This window comes from Tribolium castaneum, chromosome 2, assembly GCF_031307605.1.
Source record: "Tribolium castaneum strain GA2 chromosome 2, icTriCast1.1, whole genome shotgun sequence".
Classification (NCBI taxonomy): Eukaryota; Metazoa; Arthropoda; class Insecta; order Coleoptera; family Tenebrionidae; genus Tribolium; species Tribolium castaneum.
This window is the reverse complement of record NC_087395.1, coordinates 26,598,385-26,614,219: the sequence shown is the minus strand read 5'-3', so window position 1 is coordinate 26,614,219 and position 15,835 is coordinate 26,598,385. Positions and strand designations below refer to the sequence as shown.

Below are 15,835 nucleotides of genomic sequence, written 5' to 3'. Positions count from 1 at the left end.
CGCAAAAATCCCACTCACTCGACTTATTATCAGCGCGTTTTTCCTGTTTTTGTTGCCTTAATCAATTGAAAAATACATTCGACTGATAAACACACATCCTGCATTATACACGACATCCCCCTCAAAAAAAACACAACGTCTAATATCGCCTGTTCCATATTGCTGTGAAATTAAATGCAAATAACAGTCCAGTCACATAAGCTTTTAAATGAAAAACTTGTATTTTTGATACAAGTTACTGTGAAATATATAAAAAAAGTTTAGTTAAACTAAACTAACTAGTGGACGTACGCAAAACCTATCGGATTCGCAGGGGCCATAATTTTTTTAAACAAAGTCTTACGGGACTTTACTTTTTTTAAGGGGTAGAAAATTTTACATAAGAAAGTGGTTATGATGATTTTTTAAAATTGTACACACCATCAGTCTTATTTTATTTTTTATGTAAAATTAATACTTAATTTTTGTTTTTTATTTTTTCAAAAATGGAAGTTTTTCCCTATTATTTTGATTTATAGGCTTATTATTTGACTGGACTACAAAGTTTTAGTCGAGTCAAAGCTTGAGCATCGTTAATTTCCCGTCGTAATCAAAGTGTTCAAGTGGTGCAATCGAGTAAAACAAAGATCTAATTACCGCCGCACTTTTCCCACGCTCGAGTTGTTTCCAACAAATCGAAATAAAACTTTGTGCAAAGTCTTAATTTTCCGCAACAATTACCTGCTGATGCAAATGATCAAGTCCACAGACGACTTCAGCTGCGTAAAATCGCGCCCTCGCAATGTCCAGTCCCGGTTCTCCACCCATGTTGTAGATGTGAAACTTTAAATCGCCCCCATTCATTATCGTCAACACTAAACAAAGGGCGTCTTTCGTTTCGTAAGCGTAGGCAAGATTCACAACAAATCGTGAATTGATCTTTTGCAATATCTGCTTCTCGATCAGAACCATCGCTTCGCCTTTGCGTTTCTTTATCCGTTTCTTTTCCAGCTTTTTACACGCGTACATTTTACCAGTCGCTCGCACCTGAAATCAACGAGCCATTAAAGCATGCTAAATGTTATTTATTACAACCAGGAAACGTTTATTTTCGGATAACTTATATCACAAAATTGATAACCTTGATAATCTGGCTATAGTACTTTCAACAAATAAATTTTAATTAGTGCCGGACACAAATTTCAATTAAGCTTCCAATCAGAGATGCACCACCATAAATTCACATTGAGCCAATCGCCGCGATTATTGATTTTGCACACCATCTAATATCTGTCCCAAAATGCCGCAAACTAACAGGGCAAAATTTTTTGTTGCTAGATAATAATTAATTAAGTATTCAGTGGGCCGCAGCGAGTTTATAAAACTCATTATTGTGATCTAAAATTATTTCCAGTTATACAGCATGTTTCAGAAATTTGCTACAATACAAACTTGTCTTTTTTTTAATTAAACACCCTAATATTTTTGCATTTTTTGGATGTAGCTTTTGTAAAAAAAAAACAATTATTTAAAGGTCAACTTGCTGGAACTTAGTTACAATTAGCCATTGCAACTACAACAGATATTGCCAAATTCGCGCCCTCGTTTATAAAAATTTCGAATCCGGTGATTCATTCAAGGTCAAAAGTACCGGACAGTCCGGAATATTATATCAATTATGAAACATTAATCATCGTACATGTTCGCGACCAAATATGGTACTTTTACGCTCTCCGAAATTGAGTCAACTATTCATTATGAACTCAATATTTGCCAGATTTCGCATTAAAATCGCGTTAATTAATGCGTTGGTGGCAAAGTTTCTTTTCTTTGACGATTTTCCACGCCGTCGCTCTAATTGGACGAATTTCCACTCCAATCAAATTTGCGATTAAACCACGTGTATCATGTGTCAGTTTCATGGTGCCATAAGCATGATTTTGGTTTATTATGAAAAAAAAATTCTGCACAGGGGTGCAAACTTTGAATTTTTCAAATTCGGAAAAATAAAGATTCGAACTTGAAGCAATTTTCTACATATTTATATATCATCATTTAACGTTGTCCACGCTATCTGTTTTTACAACCCGTCAAAATGATCACATAACCGTTCATTTCTTGCAACCTTCGACATTCTAAAAAGCTCTTTTCACGAAAACCCGCCATATAAAAATATGAACAAGCGGCCGTAAAAGCTGGGGAAAAAATTTTAAAGCAGGTTTTTCATAAGAAGCACACTTTTACAACCAAAATCGTTCCCGTCAGCACATTATTTAATACCCTTCTCATCCGAAGATATTGATGTGTGAATCTCCATTACAAAGGCGTACTACACACGGTGCGTTTTCGGATAAACAATGTACAGATATTAGGTATGCAATATTGTCGTTGAGCGAAATTATTGAATAAACATGGGCCAATAAGTGGCTTGAAACACACAGTATGGATTTTTTTTTTCAGTAGACGTGGTGAAATATTGAAAAGCATTGTCGTAAAAATTGAGTTGAATCGATTGCAATTTTTGTATTTCTGATTTGCTCACCTGACAAGCGCAGACCTCTCCGAATCCGCCCTTGCCCAAGACGCGATACATCCTAAAAGTCTTGTAAGTGACCGGTTGCGCTTCCAGCCACTTCCACTGCAGGTACCGATGAAAATACATAGAATTAGTGAATTCCCTGAAGGGTTCGCCCGCTAGACAGGCCTTAACCGCTTGCACGCACGGTGCGAATAAGTCTTTATGTCCGTTTGTTAGTTTATCACTCATGGAAAGCACAAGTCCGACTTCCGGAAGCGAAATATTTTCCTCCCCCTCCGCGCCGACCATGAATTCTTTTTTGATGGCGTTTGCCAACTCCAACCGTTGTTCGTCCGTTTCGACTTCATAGCGTTTGGCGATGTCGAGGAACTTGACACAGCGGTGGTATTCATGACGCTTCACTTCACACCACTGCTCGAACAAGAGCTTTCCGATGGGCTGCTGGTCCACCACGTACTCGTAGCGAACATCTACAAAGTTTTTATTCTTAGCTTTTAACACATTCGATGCCACAGCGGTCACCAGTGTCCACTCATTACTTTGATTCACGCTCCCCAGCGGACACCGGTCTCCGCCAGTTGAAGTTTACTACCGTTGGAAAGCTCTTTAAATTATCTATCATTTGCAAAAAAGATTATTGTTCTCCGACTAATAGATTTCGAGAAAATTGCAGATAAATGCAAAAATTGGTCGAATTTTAAAAAATTCATAACTAAAAAACTATTGGGAATTTGCCAATTTTGTCGATGCCAATCGATTCCCCTGATCATTTTGCATGGCTAAGGATAAAAATAGCTCTACTTTTTCGAATACTTTAGCCGTAATTGAGAAAAAAAAATTGTTACCAAAAAAAGTGAAAATGGAAACCTTTTTTTGCGTTTTTCTCGGAAACTGTAAGACTTAGAGCAACGAACAAAAAACCATCTGATAGCGCTTAATTTTATCTATTTTTTCGACCAAACCCGGAGCCGCTCCGGGCGACGGTTCCGGCTACAGAGGCGATCAAAGTTTTTCACTAAAAAAATTCATAAAAAAAAAACTAAAAGTCGTAGAGCATTGCGGTTTGTTCGATTGAATTCTACAGCTCATTTTACATATTATATCGATTTTTCATAAGAATAAAAAATTTAAAATTTTTTGCCTAAATTTAGGGTAGCCATTTGTCTTAGTGAAAAATGTTATTCATTAAAAAAATTCATAACTCGAAAACTAAAAGTCGTAGAGGAGTGCGGTTTGTTCCATTGGATTCAGCGGCTTTTTTTCTCTATTATACTAATTTTTCACGCAATTTAAAATTTTCAATTTTTTTGCTCAAATTTCCTGAGTAAGAGGTGAAAAAAAATTTTTTTTTTAAACTCACTCCAGTAAATTTTTATGGACTTCTACATGTCTTAACAACCCACAAAAGTTGTTAAAAGTCCACAAAAAGTCCACATGTTCGATTTTTTGATGTTTGATTTTTTCAATTTTCGTCGCAGTTTTTGTCGATTTTGGGTACCCGGAACATTTCTCGAGCAATAGCTCCGGAACTATCCGAGATAACCCCATGAAGTGTATTATCGTTGGAAAGCCCTTTTAATGATCTATCATTTGCAAAAAAGATTATTGCTGTCCGACTTATAGTTTTCGAGAAAATGCAAACAAAAGCGAAAATTAGATCATATACTCAAAAATTCATAACTAAAAAACTATTGGGAATTTGGCGCTTTTTTTGATTCCAATCGATTCCCCGGATCATTTTGCATAGGTATGAATCAAAATAGTTCCACTTTTTAGAATAGTTTAGCCGTAAATGAGAAAATAAAAAAAAATAAAAAAAAGTTAACACCCCCCCGTTAGAAATCGGTCAATTTTTAAAGTGTCTCAAAATCAAATAAAACCGATTCTATCTTATAGATTTTGATGTGCTCTTTCCGATCTAAAAAAGCGTTTTCTCCTAGCTCTTTTAGTTTGGCCGTAATCGGCGTTTGAAAATTGAAAAATTTTTTGCGAGATATCGCCTTGAGTCCTATGCCATTTTGTAGAGTTTTTTATTCCGGTTATCCTCCATTTTTCCGTTTCTCGATATCTTTAATAGTTTCGCCGTAATTGGCGATTGAAAATTGAAAAAAAGTGAAAATGGAAACCTTTTTTTGCGTTTTTCTCGGAAACTGTAAGACTTAGAGCAACGAACAAAAAACCATCTGATAGCGCTTAATTTTATCTATTTTTTCGACCAAACCCGGAGCCGCTCCGGGCAACGGTTCCGGCGACAGAGGCGATCAAAGTTTTTAACTAAAAAAATTCATAAAAAAAAAACTAAAAGTCGTAGAGTATTGCGGTTTGTTCGATTGAATTCTACAGCTCATTTTACATATTATATCGATTTTTCATAAGAATAAAAAATTTAAAATTTTTTGCCTAAATTTAGGGTAGCCATTTGTCTTAGTGAAAAATTTTATTCATTAAAAAAATTCATAACTCGAAAACTAAAAGTCGTAGAGGAGTGCGGTTTGTTCCATTGGATTCAGCGGCTTTTTTTCTCTATTATACTAATTTTTCACGCAATTTAAAATTTTCAATTTTTTTGCTCAAATTTCCTGAGTAAGAGGTGAAAAAAAAATTTTTTTTTAAACTCACTCCAGTAAATTTTTATGGACTTCTACATGTCTTAACAACCCACAAAAGTTGTTAAAAGTCCACAAAAAGTCCACATGTTCGATTTTTTGATGTTTGATTTTTTCAATTTTCGTCGCAGTTTTTGTCGATTTTGGGTACCCGGAACATTTCTCGAGCAATAGCTCCGGAACTATCCGAGATAACCCCATGAAGTGTATTATCGTTGGAAAGCCCTTTTAATGATCTATCATTTGCAAAAAAGATTATTGCTGTCCGACTTATAGTTTTCGAGAAAATGCAAACAAAAGCGAAAATTAGATCATATACTCAAAAATTCATAACTAAAAAACTATTGGGAATTTGGCGCTTTTTTTGATTCCAATCGATTCCCCGGATCATTTTGCATAGGTATGAATCAAAATAGTTCCACTTTTTAGAATAGTTTAGCCGTAAATGAGAAAATAAAAAAAATTAAAAAAAAGTTAACACCCCCCCGTTAGAAATCGGTCAATTTTTAAAGTGTCTCAAAATCAAATAAAACCGATTCTATCTTATAGATTTTGATGTGCTCTTTCCGATCTAAAAAAGCGTTTTCTCCTAGCTCTTTTAGTTTGGCCGTAATCGGCGTTTGAAAATTGAAAAATTTTTTGCGAGATATCGCCTTGAGTCCTATGCCATTTTGTAGAGTTTTTTATTCCGGTTATCCTCCATTTTTCCGTTTCTCGATATCTTTAATAGTTTCGCCGTAATTGGCGATTGAAAATTGAAAAAAAGTGAAAATGGAAACCTTTTTTTGCGTTTTTCTCGGAAACTGTAAGACTTGGAGCAACGAACAAAAAACCATCTGATAGCGCTTAATTTTATCTATTTTTTCGACCAAACCCGGAGCCGCTCCGGGCAACGGTTCCGGCTACAGAGGCGATCAAAGTTTTTAACTAAAAAAATTCATAAAAAAAAAACTAAAAGTCGTAGAGCATTGCGGTTTGTTCGATTGAATTCTACAGCTCATTTTACATATTATATCGATTTTTCATAAGAATAAAAAATTTAAAATTTTTTGCCTAAATTTAGGGTAGCCATTTGTCTTAGTGAAAAATTTTATTCATTAAAAAAATTCATAACTCGAAAACTAAAAGTCGTAGAGGAGTGCGGTTTGTTCCATTGGATTCAGCGGCTTTTTTTCTCTATTATACTAATTTTTCACGCAATTTAAAATTTTCAATTTTTTTGCTCAAATTTCCTGAGTAATAAATACACTTACCTTCAAAGAGGTGAAAAAAAAAATTTTTTTTAAACTCACTCCAGTAAATTTTTATGGACTTCTACATGTCTTAACAACCCACAAAAGTTGTTAAAAGTCCACAAAAAGTCCACATGTTCGATTTTTTGATGTTTGATTTTTTCAATTTTCGTCGCAGTTTTTGTCGATTTTGGGTACCCGGAACATTTCTCGAGCAATAGCTCCGGAACTATCCGAGATAACCCCATGAAGTGTATTATCGTTGGAAAGCCCTTTTAATGATCTATCATTTGCAAAAAAGATTATTGCTGTCCGACTTATAGTTTTCGAGAAAATGCAAACAAAAGCGAAAATTAGATCATATACTCAAAAATTCATAACTAAAAAACTATTGGGAATTTGGCGCTTTTTTTGATTCCAATCGATTCCCCGGATCATTTTGCATAGGTATGAATCAAAATAGTTCCACTTTTTAGAATAGTTTAGCCGTAAATGAGAAAATAAAAAAAATTAAAAAAAAGTTAACACCCCCCCGTTAGAAATCGGTCAATTTTTAAAGTGTCTCAAAATCAAATAAAACCGATTCTATCTTATAGATTTTGATGTGCTCTTTCCGATCTAAAAAAGCGTTTTCTCCTAGCTCTTTTAGTTTGGCCGTAATCGGCGTTTGAAAATTGAAAAATTTTTTGCGAGATATCGCCTTGAGTCCTATGCCATTTTGTAGAGTTTTTTATTCCGGTTATCCTCCATTTTTCCGTTTCTCGATATCTTTAATAGTTTCGCCGTAATTGGCGATTGAAAATTGAAAAAAAGTGAAAATGGAAACCTTTTTTTGCGTTTTTCTCGGAAACTGTAAGACTTAGAGCAACGAACAAAAAACCATCTGATAGCGCTTAATTTTATCTATTTTTTCGACCAAACCCGGAGCCGCTCCGGGCAACGGTTCCGGCTACAGAGGCGATCAAAGTTTTTAACTAAAAAAATTCATAAAAAAAAAACTAAAAGTCGTAGAGCATTGCGGTTTGTTCGATTGAATTCTACAGCTCATTTTACATATTATATCGATTTTTCATAAGAATAAAAAATTTAAAATTTTTTGCCTAAATTTAGGGTAGCCATTTGTCTTAGTGAAAAATTTTATTCATTAAAAAAATTCATAACTCGAAAACTAAAAGTCGTAGAGGAGTGCGGTTTGTTCCATTGGATTCAGCGGCTTTTTTTCTCTATTATACTAATTTTTCACGCAATTTAAAATTTTCAATTTTTTTGCTCAAATTTCCTGAGTAATAAATACACTTACCTTCAAAGAGGTGAAAAAAAAAATTTTTTTTAAACTCACTCCAGTAAATTTTTATGGACTTCTACATGTCTTAACAACCCACAAAAGTTGTTAAAAGTCCACAAAAAGTCCACATGTTCGATTTTTTGATGTTTGATTTTTTCAATTTTCGTCGCAGTTTTTGTCGATTTTGGGTACCCGGAACATTTCTCGAGCAATAGCTCCGGAACTATCCGAGATAACCCCATGAAGTGTATTATCGTTGGAAAGCCCTTTTAATGATCTATCATTTGCAAAAAAGATTATTGCTGTCCGACTTATAGTTTTCGAGAAAATGCAAACAAAAGCGAAAATTAGATCATATACTCAAAAATTCATAACTAAAAAACTATTGGGAATTTGGCGCTTTTTTTGATTCCAATCGATTCCCCGGATCATTTTGCATAGGTATGAATCAAAATAGTTCCACTTTTTAGAATAGTTTAGCCGTAAATGAGAAAATAAAAAAAATTAAAAAAAAGTTAACACCCCCCCGTTAGAAATCGGTCAATTTTTAAAGTGTCTCAAAATCAAATAAAACCGATTCTATCTTATAGATTTTGATGTGCTCTTTCCGATCTAAAAAAGCGTTTTCTCCTAGCTCTTTTAGTTTGGCCGTAATCGGCGTTTGAAAATTGAAAAATTTTTTGCGAGATATCGCCTTGAGTCCTATGCCATTTTGTAGAGTTTTTTATTCCGGTTATCCTCCATTTTTCCGTTTCTCGATATCTTTAATAGTTTCGCCGTAATTGGCGATTGAAAATTGAAAAAAAGTGAAAATGGAAACCTTTTTTTGCGTTTTTCTCGGAAACTGTAAGACTTAGAGCAACGAACAAAAAACCATCTGATAGCGCTTAATTTTATCTATTTTTTCGACCAAACCCGGAGCCGCTCCGGGCAACGGTTCCGGCTACAGAGGCGATCAAAGTTTTTAACTAAAAAAATTCATAAAAAAAAAACTAAAAGTCGTAGAGCATTGCGGTTTGTTCGATTGAATTCTACAGCTCATTTTACATATTATATCGATTTTTCATAAGAACAAAAAATTTAAAATTTTTTGCCTAAATTTAGGGTAGCCATTTGTCTTAGTGAAAAATTTTATTCATTAAAAAAATTCATAACTCGAAAACTAAAAGTCGTAGAGGAGTGCGGTTTGTTCCATTGGATTCAGCGGCTTTTTTTCTCTATTATACTAATTTTTCACGCAATTTAAAATTTTCAATTTTTTTGCTCAAATTTCCTGAGTAATACACTTACCTTCAAAGAGGTGAAAAAAAAATTTTTTTTTAAACTCACTCCAGTAAATTTTTATGGACTTCTACATGTCTTAACAACCCACAAAAGTTGTTAAAAGTCCACAAAAAGTCCACATGTTCGATTTTTTGATGTTTGATTTTTTCAATTTTCGTCGCAGTTTTTGTCGATTTTGGGTACCCGGAACATTTCTCGAGCAATAGCTCCGGAACTATCCGAGATAACCCCATGAAGTGTATTATCGTTGGAAAGCCCTTTTAATGATCTATCATTTGCAAAAAAGATTATTGCTGTCCGACTTATAGTTTTCGAGAAAATGCAAACAAAAGCGAAAATTAGATCATATACTCAAAAATTCATAACTAAAAAACTATTGGGAATTTGGCGCTTTTTTTGATTCCAATCGATTCCCCGGATCATTTTGCATAGGTATGAATCAAAATAGTTCCACTTTTTAGAATAGTTTAGCCGTAAATGAGAAAATAAAAAAAATTAAAAAAAAGTTAACACCCCCCCGTTAGAAATCGGTCAATTTTTAAAGTGTCTCAAAATCAAATAAAACCGATTCTATCTTATAGATTTTGATGTGCTCTTTCCGATCTAAAAAAGCGTTTTCTCCTAGCTCTTTTAGTTTGGCCGTAATCGGCGTTTGAAAATTGAAAAATTTTTTGCGAGATATCGCCTTGAGTCCTATGCCATTTTGTAGAGTTTTTTATTCCGGTTATCCTCCATTTTTCCGTTTCTCGATATCTTTAATAGTTTCGCCGTAATTGGCGATTGAAAATTGAAAAAAAAGTGAAAATGGAAACCTTTTTTTGCGTTTTTCTCGGAAACTGTAAGACTTAGAGCAACGAACAAAAAACCATCTGATAGCGCTTAATTTTATCTATTTTTTCGACCAAACCCGGAGCCGCTCCGGGCAACGGTTCCGGCTACAGAGGCGATCAAAGTTTTTAACTAAAAAAATTCATAAAAAAAAAACTAAAAGTCGTAGAGCATTGCGGTTTGTTCGATTGAATTCTACAGCTCATTTTACATATTATATCGATTTTTCATAAGAACAAAAAATTTAAAATTTTTTGCCTAAATTTAGGGTAGCCATTTGTCTTAGTGAAAAATTTTATTCATTAAAAAAATTCATAACTCGAAAACTAAAAGTCGTAGAGGAGTGCGGTTTGTTCCATTGGATTCAGCGGCTTTTTTTCTCTATTATACTAATTTTTCACGCAATTTAAAATTTTCAATTTTTTTGCTCAAATTTCCTGAGTAATACACTTACCTTCAAAGAGGTGAAAAAAAAATTTTTTTTTAAACTCACTCCAGTAAATTTTTATGGACTTCTACATGTCTTAACAACCCACAAAAGTTGTTAAAAGTCCACAAAAAGTCCACATGTTCGATTTTTTGATGTTTGATTTTTTCAATTTTCGTCGCAGTTTTTGTCGATTTTGGGTACCCGGAACATTTCTCGAGCAATAGCTCCGGAACTATCCGAGATAACCCCATGAAGTGTATTATCGTTGGAAAGCCCTTTTAATGATCTATCATTTGCAAAAAAGATTATTGCTGTCCGACTTATAGTTTTCGAGAAAATGCAAACAAAAGCGAAAATTAGATCATATACTCAAAAATTCATAACTAAAAAACTATTGGGAATTTGGCGCTTTTTTTGATTCCAATCGATTCCCCGGATCATTTTGCATAGGTATGAATCAAAATAGTTCCACTTTTTAGAATAGTTTAGCCGTAAATGAGAAAATAAAAAAAATTAAAAAAAAGTTAACACCCCCCCGTTAGAAATCGGTCAATTTTTAAAGTGTCTCAAAATCAAATAAAACCGATTCTATCTTATAGATTTTGATGTGCTCTTTCCGATCTAAAAAAGCGTTTTCTCCTAGCTCTTTTAGTTTGGCCGTAATCGGCGTTTGAAAATTGAAAAATTTTTTGCGAGATATCGCCTTGAGTCCTATGCCATTTTGTAGAGTTTTTTATTCCGGTTATCCTCCATTTTTCCGTTTCTCGATATCTTTAATAGTTTCGCCGTAATTGGCGATTGAAAATTGAAAAAAAGTGAAAATGGAAACCTTTTTTTGCGTTTTTCTCGGAAACTGTAAGACTTAGAGCAACGAACAAAAAACCATCTGATAGCGCTTAATTTTATCTATTTTTTCGACCAAACCCGGAGCCGCTCCGGGCAACGGTTCCGGCTACAGAGGCGATCAAAGTTTTTAACTAAAAAAATTCATAAAAAAAAAACTAAAAGTCGTAGAGCATTGCGGTTTGTTCGATTGAATTCTACAGCTCATTTTACATATTATATCGATTTTTCATAAGAATAAAAAATTTAAAATTTTTTGCCTAAATTTAGGGTAGCCATTTGTCTTAGTGAAAAATTTTATTCATTAAAAAAATTCATAACTCGAAAACTAAAAGTCGTAGAGGAGTGCGGTTTGTTCCATTGGATTCAGCGGCTTTTTTTCTCTATTATACTAATTTTTCACGCAATTTAAAATTTTCAATTTTTTTGCTCAAATTTCCTGAGTAATAAATACACTTACCTTCAAAGAGGTGAAAAAAAAATTTTTTTTTAAACTCACTCCAGTAAATTTTTATGGACTTCTACATGTCTTAACAACCCACAAAAGTTGTTAAAAGTCCACAAAAAGTCCACATGTTCGATTTTTTGATGTTTGATTTTTTCAATTTTCGTCGCAGTTTTTGTCGATTTTGGGTACCCGGAACATTTCTCGAGCAATAGCTCCGGAACTATCCGAGATAACCCCATGAAGTGTATTATCGTTGGAAAGCCCTTTTAATGATCTATCATTTGCAAAAAAGATTATTGCTGTCCGACTTATAGTTTTCGAGAAAATGCAAACAAAAGCGAAAATTAGATCATATACTCAAAAATTCATAACTAAAAAACTATTGGGAATTTGGCGCTTTTTTTGATTCCAATCGATTCCCCGGATCATTTTGCATAGGTATGAATCAAAATAGTTCCACTTTTTAGAATAGTTTAGCCGTAAATGAGAAAATAAAAAAAATTAAAAAAAAGTTAACACCCCCCCGTTAGAAATCGGTCAATTTTTAAAGTGTCTCAAAATCAAATAAAACCGATTCTATCTTATAGATTTTGATGTGCTCTTTCCGATCTAAAAAAGCGTTTTCTCCTAGCTCTTTTAGTTTGGCCGTAATCGACGTTTGAAAATTGAAAAATTTTTTGCGAGATATCGCCTTGAGTCCTATGCCATTTTGTAGAGTTTTTTATTCCGGTTATCCTCCATTTTTCCGTTTCTCGATATCTTTAATAGTTTCGCCGTAATTGGCGATTGAAAATTGAAAAAAAAGTGAAAATGGAAACCTTTTTTTGCGTTTTTCTCGGAAACTGTAAGACTTAGAGCAACGAACAAAAAACCATCTGATAGCGCTTAATTTTATCTATTTTTTCGACCAAACCCGGAGCCGCTCCGGGCAACGGTTCCGGCTACAGAGGCGATCAAAGTTTTTAACTAAAAAAATTCATAAAAAAAAAACTAAAAGTCGTAGAGCATTGCGGTTTGTTCGATTGAATTCTACAGCTCATTTTACATATTATATCGATTTTTCATAAGAACAAAAAATTTAAAATTTTTTGCCTAAATTTAGGGTAGCCATTTGTCTTAGTGAAAAATTTTATTCATTAAAAAAATTCATAACTCGAAAACTAAAAGTCGTAGAGGAGTGCGGTTTGTTCCATTGGATTCAGCGGCTTTTTTTCTCTATTATACTAATTTTTCACGCAATTTAAAATTTTCAATTTTTTTGCTCAAATTTCCTGAGTAATACACTTACCTTCAAAGAGGTGAAAAAAAAATTTTTTTTTAAACTCACTCCAGTAAATTTTTATGGACTTCTACATGTCTTAACAACCCACAAAAGTTGTTAAAAGTCCACAAAAAGTCCACATGTTCGATTTTTTGATGTTTGATTTTTTCAATTTTCGTCGCAGTTTTTGTCGATTTTGGGTACCCGGAACATTTCTCGAGCAATAGCTCCGGAACTATCCGAGATAACCCCATGAAGTGTATTATCGTTGGAAAGCCCTTTTAATGATCTATCATTTGCAAAAAAGATTATTGCTGTCCGACTTATAGTTTTCGAGAAAATGCAAACAAAAGCGAAAATTAGATCATATACTCAAAAATTCATAACTAAAAAACTATTGGGAATTTGGCGCTTTTTTTGATTCCAATCGATTCCCCGGATCATTTTGCATAGGTATGAATCAAAATAGTTCCACTTTTTAGAATAGTTTAGCCGTAAATGAGAAAATAAAAAAAATTAAAAAAAAGTTAACACCCCCCCGTTAGAAATCGGTCAATTTTTAAAGTGTCTCAAAATCAAATAAAACCGATTCTATCTTATAGATTTTGATGTGCTCTTTCCGATCTAAAAAAGCGTTTTCTCCTAGCTCTTTTAGTTTGGCCGTAATCGGCGTTTGAAAATTGAAAAATTTTTTGCGAGATATCGCCTTGAGTCCTATGCCATTTTGTAGAGTTTTTTATTCCGGTTATCCTCCATTTTTCCGTTTCTCGATATCTTTAATAGTTTCGCCGTAATTGGCGATTGAAAATTGAAAAAAAAGTGAAAATGGAAACCTTTTTTTGCGTTTTTCTCGGAAACTGTAAGACTTAGAGCAACGAACAAAAAACCATCTGATAGCGCTTAATTTTATCTATTTTTTCGACCAAACCCGGAGCCGCTCCGGGCAACGGTTCCGGCTACAGAGGCGATCAAAGTTTTTAACTAAAAAAATTCATAAAAAAAAAACTAAAAGTCGTAGAGCATTGCGGTTTGTTCGATTGAATTCTACAGCTCATTTTACATATTATATCGATTTTTCATAAGAACAAAAAATTTAAAATTTTTTGCCTAAATTTAGGGTAGCCATTTGTCTTAGTGAAAAATTTTATTCATTAAAAAAATTCATAACTCGAAAACTAAAAGTCGTAGAGGAGTGCGGTTTGTTCCATTGGATTCAGCGGCTTTTTTTCTCTATTATACTAATTTTTCACGCAATTTAAAATTTTCAATTTTTTTGCTCAAATTTCCTGAGTAATACACTTACCTTCAAAGAGGTGAAAAAAAAATTTTTTTTTAAACTCACTCCAGTAAATTTTTATGGACTTCTACATGTCTTAACAACCCACAAAAGTTGTTAAAAGTCCACAAAAAGTCCACATGTTCGATTTTTTGATGTTTGATTTTTTCAATTTTCGTCGCAGTTTTTGTCGATTTTGGGTACCCGGAACATTTCTCGAGCAATAGCTCCGGAACTATCCGAGATAACCCCATGAAGTGTATTATCGTTGGAAAGCCCTTTTAATGATCTATCATTTGCAAAAAAGATTATTGCTGTCCGACTTATAGTTTTCGAGAAAATGCAAACAAAAGCGAAAATTAGATCATATACTCAAAAATTCATAACTAAAAAACTATTGGGAATTTGGCGCTTTTTTTGATTCCAATCGATTCCCCGGATCATTTTGCATAGGTATGAATCAAAATAGTTCCACTTTTTAGAATAGTTTAGCCGTAAATGAGAAAATAAAAAAAATTAAAAAAAAGTTAACACCCCCCCGTTAGAAATCGGTCAATTTTTAAAGTGTCTCAAAATCAAATAAAACCGATTCTATCTTATAGATTTTGATGTGCTCTTTCCGATCTAAAAAAGCGTTTTCTCCTAGCTCTTTTAGTTTGGCCGTAATCGGCGTTTGAAAATTGAAAAATTTTTTGCGAGATATCGCCTTGAGTCCTATGCCATTTTGTAGAGTTTTTTATTCCGGTTATCCTCCATTTTTCCGTTTCTCGATATCTTTAATAGTTTCGCCGTAATTGGCGATTGAAAATTGAAAAAAAAGTGAAAATGGAAACCTTTTTTTGCGTTTTTCTCGGAAACTGTAAGACTTAGAGCAACGAACAAAAAACCATCTGATAGCGCTTAATTTTATCTATTTTTTCGACCAAACCCGGAGCCGCTCCGGGCAACGGTTCCGGCTACAGAGGCGATCAAAGTTTTTAACTAAAAAAATTCATAAAAAAAAAACTAAAAGTCGTAGAGCATTGCGGTTTGTTCGATTGAATTCTACAGCTCATTTTACATATTATATCGATTTTTCATAAGAACAAAAAATTTAAAATTTTTTGCCTAAATTTAGGGTAGCCATTTGTCTTAGTGAAAAATTTTATTCATTAAAAAAATTCATAACTCGAAAACTAAAAGTCGTAGAGGAGTGCGGTTTGTTCCATTGGATTCAGCGGCTTTTTTTCTCTATTATACTAATTTTTCACGCAATTTAAAATTTTCAATTTTTTTGCTCAAATTTCCTGAGTAATACACTTACCTTCAAAGAGGTGAAAAAAAAATTTTTTTTTAAACTCACTCCAGTAAATTTTTATGGACTTCTACATGTCTTAACAACCCACAAAAGTTGTTAAAAGTCCACAAAAAGTCCACATGTTCGATTTTTTGATGTTTGATTTTTTCAATTTTCGTCGCAGTTTTTGTCGATTTTGGGTACCCGGAACATTTCTCGAGCAATAGCTCCGGAACTATCCGAGATAACCCCATGAAGTGTATTATCGTTGGAAAGCCCTTTTAATGATCTATCATTTGCAAAAAAGATTATTGCTGTCCGACTTATAGTTTTCGAGAAAATGCAAACAAAAGCGAAAATTAGATCATATACTCAAAAATTCATAACTAAAAAACTATTGGGAATTTGGCGCTTTTTTTGATTCCAATCGATTCCCCGGATCATTTTGCATAGGTATGAATCAAAATAGTTCCACTTTTTAGAATAGTTTAGCCGTAAATGAGAAAATAAAAAAAATTAAAAAAAAGTTAACACCCCCCCGTTAGAAA

At 33.5% G+C, this 15,835-nt stretch overlaps 1 protein-coding gene across 1 annotated transcript in view; it reads right to left on the bottom strand.

Moving 5' to 3' along the window:
- Positions 1 to 15,835, bottom strand: part of Gprk2 (G protein-coupled receptor kinase 2) — a 36,611-nt gene that overhangs the window by 2,157 nt on the left and 18,619 nt on the right. Inside the window, exons 4-5 of the mRNA XM_008200229.3 lie at positions 2,522 to 2,988; positions 721 to 1,026 (exon numbers count right to left, since the gene is read on the bottom strand). Coding sequence (XP_008198451.2) covers positions 721 to 1,026; positions 2,522 to 2,988 — 773 coding nt within the window. The remainder of the gene's footprint in view (positions 1 to 720; positions 1,027 to 2,521; positions 2,989 to 15,835) is intronic.